General features: G+C 34.5%; 1 protein-coding gene across 1 annotated transcript; it reads left to right on the top strand.

Annotated features, from left to right (window-relative positions):
• The first annotated feature begins 1,454 nt into the window (after nucleotides 1–1,454).
• LOC147277858 (B3 domain-containing protein At2g33720-like) lies at nucleotides 1,455–2,009 on the top strand. The gene has a single exon (XM_086255744.1). The coding sequence runs from the start codon at nucleotides 1,455–1,457 to the stop codon at nucleotides 2,007–2,009; it is 555 nt and encodes a 184-aa protein (XP_086111870.1).
• The last annotated feature ends 10,813 nt before the right edge of the window (nucleotides 2,010–12,822 follow it).

The following is a 12,822-nucleotide window of genomic DNA, read 5'->3' as shown; positions in this document are numbered from 1 at the left end:
AACTCCAATAAACTGCAGTTGCAGTTCACTTACAGTTTCAGAAACTGCAGTTTCACTTGCAGTTAGTAACTACAATTGCAAGTTTGCATCTCTAATAAATTGTACTTTCAGTTCACTTGCAGTTCCATAAATTGCAGTTTCACATTTTTACTTGCAGTTTCAGAAATTGAGCTTAAAAAAAAAAATCAAGATACTGCTACTAATAATAAATCAAAGTAGGAGTCTATCTCGAGCTGTGATCATCCCCAATCCTCCATCCAACCGCAGATCCCTTGCCCATAAGCTCTCGGAGGTGGAGAGCCAAGGCAACCAGGTTCGGGCTCTTAAAGCCGCCCGTGCGGCCAAGCCAGAAATTGATGCTGCCATTGAAACGCGTTGAAGCTCCAAAAGGAGAAGAGAGAGAGCAGAGGAAAGAGAAGAAAGAGACTTGAGGAGGAAGAGAGAAGAAAGAGAAATACCAAAAATAAGAAATAAATGCTAATTGTAGCCCACTCAAGTGAAGTCAATGGAATAACATGCAGTCAAACTAACCTGATTGTTAATAAAACTAATATGATTGTTATATATTAACAATTATGGTATTAGAAGTTAAAAGTCATGGCAAAGATGTAGTACAGACTAATTTTTAGAAAATGCACTATGTGGATAAAAAAAACTGAACAAGGAATCCCCTACCAAAAATAAATAAATAAAAGAAATAAAACCTAAAACACATGTGGTTTATTAAAGGGAAAAAACATTTTTGGTCCCCGTGTTTTACCTCAAAAATAAATTTGGTCCCTGTAATTTCAAAATTCCGCATTTCAAAATTCCGCATTTTGTCCTTATGTTTTATATTATTTGCAATTTAAGAACATTTTATAACCATGATGAGATTTTTTCTCAAATTAAAATTAATAAACTCGTGAGTTACACTAAAAAATGACAAAAAAATCATATATGTGTAACCTTTCATTTGATTTTTAAACAAAATTAAAATTTTGAGTTTGTTAAAATTGTCCTTATATTGAAAAAAACATAAAACTCAGAGACCAAATGTAAAATTTTGAAATCATATGGACCAAATCTGTTTTCGGAGCAAAAAACAGGACTGAAAATGTTTTTAACCCTTTATTAAAAGAATCTCCTCTAATTCCATTGGATTGGGCTTTTCATTTGATTAGGAGTGGGGTGGGCTGAAATTGCTTGGGTCACCATAAGACATATATAATATAGATCGGCCTTTCGATCATTCAAGTCCCCTCAGTCTCCCTCCCATTCTCTCCCATAGTCTCATAATTCCCTCGCATTCTCAAAGTTCTTCCCTCCATAACCGAGAATAATCAAGAAAGCTTCGCTTTCTCACAAAGAAAGCTTTTTTCCTTCTGATTCCTCTCCCTTTGCATTGTCACGAAGATTACATCTTTCTCTGATTTCTCTTCCTTTGCATTATCACAAAGTTTTCGTCTTTCTCCATGGATATTGGCATATCTACTGGCCTTTTTCTCTGGGATCCTTCTTGGATCCAAGAACCTGCTTTTCTGAATCTGCAACAAGATCAGCACATGGTAACAATGGAGGAACACGAAGCCGAAGAAGAGAGACTGCACATTGCCAATCTTGAATCTTTCAGAAACTATACCAAAGCTGAAGAAAAGGAGGAAAGTCAGCGTGGGGTGTACACCAAATTAACTCTCGACAGAGACCCTTGGACGTTCAAAAAGGTCCTTATATACTCAGATTTGGAAAATTTGGGTTTGAGTAAAAAGTTGGTGGACAAACATCTGATTCCCCGCTTGGGTAACCTTGAAACTCAACCTCGAGCTCAACGTAGAGTTCCAGTGTACGATTATGACTCCAGAACACTGCATTTTGTTATGTTTCGGAAGAGGGTGGGCTATAAGCTTGGGGGAAGTTGGCATCAAGAATTTATAATACGGAGGGGGATTGAACAAGGGGATGAGGTCGGGCTTTATTGGCATGCTGGCAAGCGCCAATTTATATTCTCTGTGCTTAAACGCATCAACTAACAGTGGTAAGCAAATAGTTTTTCAGTACAGGACTTTTAGAATTTCAAGATTCAATCTAAATATGTTTTAGCTTAGTTTTAAACCCTTAGGTTTCCGGATGCTGTTGTTTACAATGTCCTTTTGCCAATTTATATTATGGTTTTACATTACATGACTTTTAGAATTCCAAGATTAAATCAATCTATCCATGTGTGTGTCTGGTTATTGCCTTAATGTTTTAGCTTTGTTATGCTGTTGTTTATAATGTCTTTTGGCCAATTTATATTCTCTGTGGTTTTCAGTACATGACTCTTAGAATTCTAAGATTCAATCTATCCATGTGTATGTCTGTTTATTGCCTAATGTGTGTTTGAGTGTGATTTGGGCTTACATTATAGTTTGTTCACAACCAATTTAAAAAGTGACTGTTTTAGCTTAGTTTCCAACCCTTTTTTTTTTGGTCAAGTAATTTCCAACCCTTTATGTGTCCAGATGCTGTTATTTACAATGGGTCTCTCTTATAAACCGGTTCCAAATGCATATGTCCTAAATCCTTTTGTTTTATGCTTATGCAGTTATGCTTATATCCATGTGTGTGTATGCTCATTGCTTAATGTGTGTTTGAGTTGCTTGGGGCTTACATTTTATGTTTGAACTTAAGACCGTAAATTTATTGTCCCAACCCTTTATGTTTCTGGATGCTGTTGTTTGCAATGTGTTTTTTTCATATCCCTTTATGTCTTAAATCGTTTTGTTTTATGCTTATTACCGTTTCCCTGTGCAGGCGCGGGCACTGCGCATAATTTATGTCTGTCTGTCTGTCACATTTTTGTCCTGAGTTGAATAAAATACAGGTGCTGTTTAACTGCTAAGGTGAGCTTCCATCACCTATCCTTCATTCTCTCACTGACATGCACATTCTCTCTCAGACTCCTACTCACTGACATCTCACTGCATTTCTCTGTCTAGCAGCTCTATCTCTCATCACAGTCCATCACTCATATCTTGGGTTCTCACTCCCAACTAGAGAACATCTATCAGTAATGGCGACCACTCACCCATCAACTCTTTGAAATGGCATTTGAATGATTAGGCTTCATCTCAATCTCTTTGAAATTTAATGGTAAGCTCATCAATTTTGTCAAATTTTCAGTTTTAGGTTTCAAATCTCATATTTTTTAAAAAATACAAAAATTTAAGGAATTCTGCTTTGAATTTTTCTTGTATTTTAGGTCGTGATTTTGATATATTTTTTTGGTTGATTTTATATATGTATTGATTTTGTAGAGGGGTCTGATCTTTTTCTCTTCTTTTGAAATTTGATGGTGCCATATGTGATTTTGGTATAAATTGTTTAATGGGTTGTTAAACTTTGAAATATAATTAATAGAGTAAACACTTATCGTTTGCACCCTGTATGTATATAATATGTATGCAGAAATATCAGTTTAAGTAGCAAATGAAAACACACAAAAAACAAAGAAGGATAAAAGTTTTGGAAATTCTGTTTATTATACCGATGATAAAAGTTTGCAGATAGGGATGGCTAAGACAAAGTTATTTGGTTGAGTAAGCTTAACGTACTTGGTAGTACCTATATTTGCAAAAAAAAAAGGGGGAATGGATGCAAACAAAGCAAGGAGTAGCGGCAGAAATTGAATTTGGCTATACTTTTGAAGCAATTCCATTTCGAGCAAAACTGTCTTATTGATCATTATATGCAGTATGTAGCTAGGAATTAAAGAAAGAAGTTGGTTTGTTGTATGCCCTAGTTTGTGCATTCCTGTGCTTCCTCTTTGCAAAGTTTTTCGAATGTATAAGTTTGTATTTTTTAGCTCTATTTTGCCTGGATTTGCACACTTATTATAGTAAGCTGTAACTAAATTGTGGTGGATTACTTGATGTGACCTCTATGTAAGGTTTAGACCAAAAAAAAGACCTCTATGTAAGGTAAATTACTTTTGATTGATTATTCTTTATTGAGTTGGAAAACTTTTGTATTTTGTAGGACCCAAAGGAGGGCAATGGTGGATGTTATTGGTCTTATTTCCTGTTCTCATACTTGGTTGACAGTGCTTCCATGATTGAGTGAGGGAAGTGAGCTTGTAAATTCAGAGTCTGGTAGCCAGCTTACATCTCACTCCATTTCTCTGTCAAGCATGAATGATTAGGGCTTCATCTTATCTCTTGAAAATTTAACGGTTAGTTCATCAATCTTATCAAATTTTCAGTTTTACGTTTCTTAAATTAGGGAATTCAGCTTTGATTTTTTTTTTTCTCTCTGTATTGTAGGTTGTGATTTTGATATATATTTTTTTTAGGGCTGTTGTTTATTATGTATTGATGGTGCTATATATATATATAAATATAAATATGTAGAAATATCAGTTTTAAGTAGCAAATGAAAAAACACAAAAATGGAAGAAGGATAAAAGTTTTGGAAATTCTATTTATTATACAGATGATAAAAGTTTGCAGATAGGGAGAGCTAAGACAAAGTTATTTGCTTGAGTAAGCTTGAACTTGGTAGTACCTATATTTGCAAAAAGAAAAGGGGAATGGATGCATACAAAGCAAGGAGTAGCGGTAGAAATTGAATTTGGCTAAGTTTTTTGAAGCAATTCCATTTGGACCAAAACTGAAGACTTATTGATCATTAATGCAGTCCTGGCCAGAAAAAAAAATTGATCATTAATGCAGTATGTAACTAGGAATTAAAGAAAGAAGACTGAGGTTATAAAAGTTTGTAAAAATTTGTTTGTTGTATGTACTAGTCCAGATGAATACTTTGTGCTCTGTTTCTGCATGTGCTTTGAAGTCACTTTCGCACGCACCTCTGCCGCATCAATTTGAAGTAAAATTTATTCTTTTCATTGTTGCTCTTCAGCCAGCCTACTGGTTTGTCTAGCATTCCAGCTGGTTTGTGATTCTTGTTCTTCCTCTTTGCAAAGTTTTTCCAATGTATATGTCAGTATTTTTAAGTTTGTCTGGATTTGCACATTTATCATAGTAAGTTGTAACTAAATTGTGGTGGATTACTTGATGTGACCTCTATGATAAGGTAAATTACTTTTGATTTATTATTGTTTATTGAGTTGGGAAAACTTTTGTTTTTTTGTAGGACCCAAAGGAGGGCAATGGTGGATGTTATTGGTCTTATTTCCTGGTCTCATGCTTGGTTGACAGTGTTTCCATGATTGAGTGAGGGAGGTGAGGTTGTACATTCAGACCCTGATAGCCAGCTAACAAGTCAAATGGGCAGTGGACGTTTCCTAGACCTTAGATTTATTGTTCCAGCTGATTCACAACCATATTTTAGTATAGTTTAATATTCTTTTTGTTTTGCTCAGATATCTTAAGAACCTGGTTTAACCATGGTGACTCTCAATCTTCTAATTGTTTTATGGAATGTTTGTGCAAGTTTTCTGAAAATACTTTCTTATTAGAGGTTATAAAAGCAATGGATTTAATCAGAATGTCAACCACATTCAGCCACAATTTCAGCTGAATTGAGATGTGAAATAAGGTTTTCTGTCTTTATACAAATTGATTCTGCAGGTGAAGGGTCCATAGGGTTTTCTATATTAGTATATGCACAATATCCTGCCAAAAGGACAATGTAGTGAAGCAATCATAATAGTAAACTAAAACGATTCATAACTACTAAGATTTTAACTGTCATTACTTTGACACAAAAATAGAAAAGAGAGAGAGAGAGAACTTTTATAACATTCCATGGTTACGGTTACAACCGTTCATAATAAGATATATATATTACTAGGCATTATCATTGAATTGGGCTGGACTGTGCCGGTCCATCTTTAAAATAATGGGCTCAGGTTGGACCTAATTGGGCCTTTTGACATTATTAGGTTGGGTCGGGTCGAGCTTGGGCAACGACACTCCAATCCAAGCCCGCTTGTGCGGCCCGGGCCTTATGGGCTTAGATGGTCGGGCCAGGTTGGCGGGTCTAATTGAACCAATATTATTTATTTTTAACATATATATAATAGCTAATATATGTTTATTGTTGTAAATAATGCAGCTTCTGTGGCTGTCCACAAAGATGTATCTAGGGCTACTTTGTAATTTCTATTTGTTGTAGTCCTTATTTATGTAGAATAGGGATACTCCCTAAGCCTATAGATAGTCTAATGAGAAGAATACTCACTGTGAATTCTCCTTACATCTCTCTTGTCTTCTCTCTAAACTTTCTCTTTTATTTATAACATGTTATCAACACGAAAGTTCTATAAAGGCATATGAAAAAAAAAAAAAAACTCAATCGGCATAGCAAAAAAATTGCAAAATTCATTGGTGAGACAATACATATTCAAACCCATGTGATTATATGGCTTTTAGATTTTAGATTCATGTCCGATGGTTCTTTATTGTGCACTGCCCTTATCTGATGCTATTTATCTTTTCTAGTTAATTGTATGTTTTTCATGTTTATATATTATTGATTGATATTTGGCCATAGCATGACACACTACAAAAAAAAAAATAGTTTTGGAGACGAAACTTTGGGAGACGAACTGAAATTCGTCACCCAAATCAACCTTAGGAGACAAATATCAGAATTCGTCGCCTAAAGCCATCGAGGTTTAGGCGACGAACTATTTTGTCGCCTAAGGGGACTTTAGGAGACTAATCTTGCGTTCATCTCTTAAAGCACCTTTGAGAGACGAAATCAATTCGTCTCTCAAAGTTACGCACCAAAAAGGTCTTGGCGCCATACTATTGATTAATATCAGATGTTCATCGCCTAAGATGACTTTGGGAGACAAATCTACTTCGTCGCCCAAGTTCTAGTGCATTTTGTGTGTGCATGTTTATGTATGTATAAGCATACGGTGCGATCGTGTTTTCAAGGATCCAAATCATTCATTTTTTAGTTCCCCACTCAAAGATCATTCCTGCAAAAAAATTAGTTCAATCGGAGATGTACAAATTAGGTAACGGTGGTCGAACCTATGAATGATTGTGGTTTCTAATGTTAATTGAACGGGTAGATGAATTCTAATTTGGCCGATTTTTTGCAGGGATGATCTTTAAGTATGAATATAGAAAATGAACATCTTAGATCCTTGAAATCATGTTGTGGTCTTCCCAATTATTGAAACGACAGAGTTTCAAAGAAAAAGTTAATAAAATTATACTCTATTAAGTGTATTTATATGTAGAAGCTCACATCTGATCATGTTTCCAACAATTTGAACTATTTATTTTGTATTTCCCCACTCAAAGATCATCCCTGCAAAAAATTAACTCAATCAGAGATGTAGAAGTTAGGTAACGGTGATCGAACTTATGAACGATCGTGGATTTCTAATGAATATCGAACGGGTAGATGAATTCCATTTTGGCCGATTTTGTAGGGACGATCTTTAAGTATGAACATAGAAAATGAACGGTTCCGATCGTCAAATTTAGGTAACAGTGATCAAGTAAGTTGACATAATAAACGGCTTAGTGTATTAAATATAAATGAAAAAATTTCACATCCTTAGGCGATGAAGCTGATTATGTTGCCTAAGGGTGTGTGAATTAAAACACCCAGCCTTTCTTCTTCTTCCTCATTTTGATCCCTCTCTCCTAAACCCTCTTCGATCCTTTTCTCCTCCCCTTCCCCAGCCTCGCCCCTCCCCGCCTCAACCTAGCTCAGCCTCGCCCTACCCCCGACTCGCCCTTAGTTTCTCTCTCTCTCTCTCTCTCTCCCCCCCCCTCCCCTTGCCTCCCTTGATCTCCCCTCTCCCCCCCGCCACCCTCCCCCTACCTCCCTCGATCTCCACTCTCTCTGCTGTCCCGACCCTAACCCCTATCCACCCCTCCTCTCAGATTTGGGTAATTTCCCTTTTTTTTTTTTTTTTTTTTTTTTTTTTTTTTTTTTTTTTTTTTTTGCATTTCTTCATTTTTTCAGTATTTTGCAGTAATTGAGGAATTTGTTAATTTTTTTTGTAGGAATTGAGGAATTGCAAAGTTTTGAGGTAAATTGTTCAACGTTTCATAATTGTTAAAATTTATTAGTTAGTTTGTAAGTTTTTAATTATAAAACTAATTAGTTAGTTTGTATGTTAATATGTTAAAATTTATTAGTTAGTTTTTATGTTTTTAATTATAAAATTTATTAATTAGTTTGTATGTTTTTAATTATAAAATTTCTTAATTAGTTTGTATGTTAAATTTAGTTTAGTTGTATTTTGAAATTTATTTTACTTATTAAAGGTATATTTTTGGGGGTAGATGCATTTGATAACGAATAGGAGGGCGAGTGGAAATAGGATATCCAAGTCCACATCCACTCCTGGAGTCCAGCTCGATGCCGCCTCGGAGCCCACACCACTCCCGCAGCTCGACTCGAGTACTTGGTCAACTCTTGTGTCACAAAGGGCCCGCCGATCTCACAATTATAGTCATGTCGGTTTTGCAGCTGCTCACGCGTCATCCACTGCGGGTTCTGCTAGATGTATGTCCTAAAAGCCAATTTATTATTGGAGTTTTAGGAATTAATTAAATAAATATACAAAAGGGCAAAGTCTATTTTATGTATTCATATATCAGTGTATGTGATACACTGAAAAAATGCATATAAAATGTCCATGGATATTAAGATAAGGAGAAAGCATTCTTGTGATTAGAATAGGTGAGACAGTTACTCCTTAACTCTTATTTCCTAAAAATGTCCCTGATTAACAGATCACATACTGAACACATGTGATTTTATATTAGCATATGTTATATCAGCATCTTTAGGATGGATCGATGATGAGTCTCAGTTTATTCGTATAGATTGACACTATGATAAACAAGTGGGTGTTTGATCCGGGATTAAGTTCACTGAATGTGACCATTGAAAAGAATTCTTGTATAGAGTTTTACGACATGTCAAAAAAGAATCCTTAATTATAACATCATAAAGAATTAATCCTTTAACCTGAGACACTATGGGTCGCCTTCTGCATGTGTGGCTAGACTTTGACTATACAATATACCCATACCCGACTAAGGGACTTGGAGTGCGTATGGATCGGGTCTAGTGATTCCTGTATGAATTATCATAGTTGTACAACAAGGAATTTGTCACCTTCCGTAAAGAAGGTGAATAAACTATGTGACATTCTATGATAGTTGTTCTGGAGACTCTGATCAAAGCATTACGTTATAATTTGAGAAATGAGTATACGCAAATTATAAAGACTAGACAACAACTGTTAGAAAATGTCTAGACATATGAACATTTACAAGGAATTGACAAAGAGTTATCCATGCCCTATTGTTTGTGTTTTGATTATTGTATGCAGAAGGATATATTACGATTAGATTCGAATTGAATAGGTTCACCAACATTCTGGTTGTTCTGGGTAGTCATGATACTCTGCTAGGCGTCACTCATGACTTGTGGAATGAAGAATTAATTAATAAATATCATTTATTAATTATTCTTATTTTAGAAGTGCTTCTAATGGAAGACGTTAAATTTCACTACCAAAAGAATTAGAAGCTAAGAAGTCACACTCTATATAAGGTTGTTGACCAAGCAATAGAACAGTAGATGGAAGATGTAATTAATTAATGAGATTGGTTAATTATTTGGGTTGAAATTAATTATTGGGAATAATTAATTAAAGTTCAAATTGGATTTGGTCTTACAGTCATAATTAATATTCGGGTTAGACTTAAGCAAAGCCCAAAGCCCAAGTAAGTTGGACTTAGGCAAAGCCCAAAATAATAAATATATGATATTTATATTTGAGAAATATTAATTATAAATATATATGAGATATTTTGACTTGGTAAATAGTTTGGATAAAACTATCAGCCTAAGTCTGATTAACCAAGTTTGACTTGGTAATTTATTTTGGATAAATGTAAAATAAATAAAAATATCCCAACAACCCAAATCCCTTCCTACATGGCCAGCCACCTCTCTGGGTTTTAGGAAATTTAGTTTTCCTATTTACAATATAAATACAGAAGAGAGAGTCTACACTAGGTGAAAACTTTGGGAGTACGTTCTTTCACTTACTGTGTGTTTTGAGAAAAAGCAGAAAATAAAGAGAACCAATCCATAGGGCAGCTGGCCACCATAGAGAGAAAAGAGACTTGATTGGAAGTTAGCACTCCCGATCACCTCTCTCATCTACCTTGCTTGATCATTTCCTTGTGGACTATTTTTAGAGGCATGACACTTGTGGTGCTTGGGTGAATCAAAAGGTAGAAGAAGCTAGCATGGATAAAGATAACTCTATCGATGAACAAAAGAATGTATGTTTCTATTATTGTTCGTTGTTTGAATTCTATATATGCACATGATCGCATCCTAGGTTTGAGTTTGATAAGAAAAATTTTAATTTACACTTTCCGCTGCGTTTTCTATAATTCTGGTTATTATGATCAATCTCATGATTATTATTTCCAAAAGTAGTATCAGAGCCTAGGTCATATGATTATGGAATTCATGGTTATTTTATATTTCGGATTATTGATTGTTTATTTTGGGTATCCTATTTCATATATGAGTTATATGATATTGTTCTTTGATTGTTCTTCATAAATATATGTATATAGATTATGTATGATTAATTTTATCGATTGCATGATTTATATATATATATATATATGTGCGTGTGTGGTTATGATGGTGGCTTGATCAATCAAAGTAGAAGGATGGTGCTATAAATTAAATGGGATTTTCAGCAACTCCATGGATATGTCCATGGGTGCCGAAAATTATTGTACATGTGCTGTAATTTTGGTTTTGAATCATGTTTAGCCATTTAAATTATTTTAATCATGTATGTTTGCATATATAATGCATGTGATGATATATATATGTATATATATATATAGGCTCCTTCTATTGAGGTATACCTTAACTTATTTATATTAAGGTATACCCTATTGGGGCTCACATGAGTCGTTTTGTGTCGATCCGAACCATTCATTTTTTACATCTTCATTGATAGATCATCCTTGCAAAAATTTAGCCAAATCGGAAATCATTTGCCTATCTAACTTTAATCAAATAAATGAATGAACCAAATATTTTCGATGAAACCATCCATTTGTTTTATCAAAGTTCGATAGGTAAATAATTTTGATTTGACTAATTTTTTGTAAGAATGATCTATAAATGAAGATGATCCTTGCGAACGATTCGGATCGCCACAAAACGACTCGTGTGGGCCCCAACAAGGTCATACCTCAACATAAACCCTCCTTCTATTGAGGTATACCTCAACTTATTTATGTTGAGGTATACCCTATTGGGGCCCACACGAGTCGTTTTGTGTCGATCCAAACCGTTCATTTTTTACATCTTCATTGATAGATCATCCTTACAAAAAATTAGCCAAATCGGAAATCATGTGCCATGATTGATATATATGTTTATCCATTATATATATGAACTTTGAAATATGATTTTGAAGTGTTTTGGCCATGATTAAATTGCTGGAGATTGTTTTTGGCACTTGATGATGGAGGCATGGCCTTGGAGGTCAAGTAGAGCCACCCCTTCAATTTTCGTTGGTACATGTGATTGCTTCTATTCTTTTAAACACATTTTTTGTTCCTTATTCTATATTATTATAATTGTAACATAATATATCACAAAAGAGATCAGAATTAAAATTGATATTCAAATAAACACATTTTTTGTTCCTTATTCTATATTATTATAAGAGGAAATTACAGATTTGGTCCACTTATTTTATACCTAGTTCAATTTTGGTCTATGATCTTTTTTAAGTTCTGTTTTGGTCCACTAATTGTTTCATTTGTTCAATAAAAGTCCAGATTTGTGACTTTAAATCATTTGGATTGTGTTTTCTTCAATTATAATTGAAGTATAAGTTATATTTCATAATTTCTTAATTATAAAAACAAATTTGGAGTACTAGAATCTAAGATAATTGAGATTGGGTGAAGTTTGAAAAATTGGCAGTTTCGGGTACTCCACTTTGGGGTCAATTATCTTGAGTTTTAAAACTCCAGTTTGAATGATCTTTATATGGTTGTAAAGAAGAAATGCATAACTTTAAAACAAATATATATTTGCTGAATTTGTGTGAGATTTGATAGGGTAAAAGACATGCCAAATTTGAGAAAACAAATCTGGACCTTTATTGAACAAGTGGAACAATTAGTGGACCAAAATAGAACTCAAAAAAGATTGTGCACCAAAATTGAATTAGGTATAAAATAACTGGACTAAATCTGTAATTTCTTCTTATTATAATTGTAACATAATATATCACAAAAAAGATCAGAATTAAAATTGATACTCAAATAAACACATTTTTTGTTCCTTGTTCTATATTATTATAATTGTAACATAATATATCGCAAAAGAGATCAGAATTAAAATTGATACTCAAATAAATCGAAGGCCAGAAGTTCCTCAATCCTTATACAATTTATTAAGGGCTAGAAGATCCTTAATCCTTATGAAATTGATTGAGGGCCAGGAGATCCTCAAGCCTCATAAAATAATTTGGGAGACCAAAAGATCCCCAATTCTTATGCAATTGATCAAGAGCCAAAAGTTTCTCAATCCTTATAACGAAAAATCCACAGGGTTTTTTTTTTTTTTTAACCTAGATCTAGAACAATTAGATTAACCCGGCCCGGTTGCAAAAAACTAGTACCTAGCCGGTCCTTTGGCATCAGTCAGGGGAGGCAACGAGAGAGAGTATGCGGGGGGGGGGGGGGGGGAGGGCGGCGGTTAAGGCTGGGGATTGGGTTTCGAGGTTGAGAGAAAGTGGAAAGGTAGAGAGATGAGAGAGAAAGTAAGGCAGAGAGAGGATGCGGGGAGAGAGGAGAGAAAAAT

Source organism: Dryas octopetala, chromosome 8 (assembly GCF_963921425.1).
Source record: "Dryas octopetala chromosome 8, drDryOcto1.1, whole genome shotgun sequence".
Taxonomy (NCBI): domain Eukaryota; kingdom Viridiplantae; phylum Streptophyta; class Magnoliopsida; order Rosales; family Rosaceae; genus Dryas; species Dryas octopetala.
The sequence above is the reverse complement of the archived record's forward strand: the minus strand, read 5'-3'. Positions and strand labels throughout refer to the sequence as shown.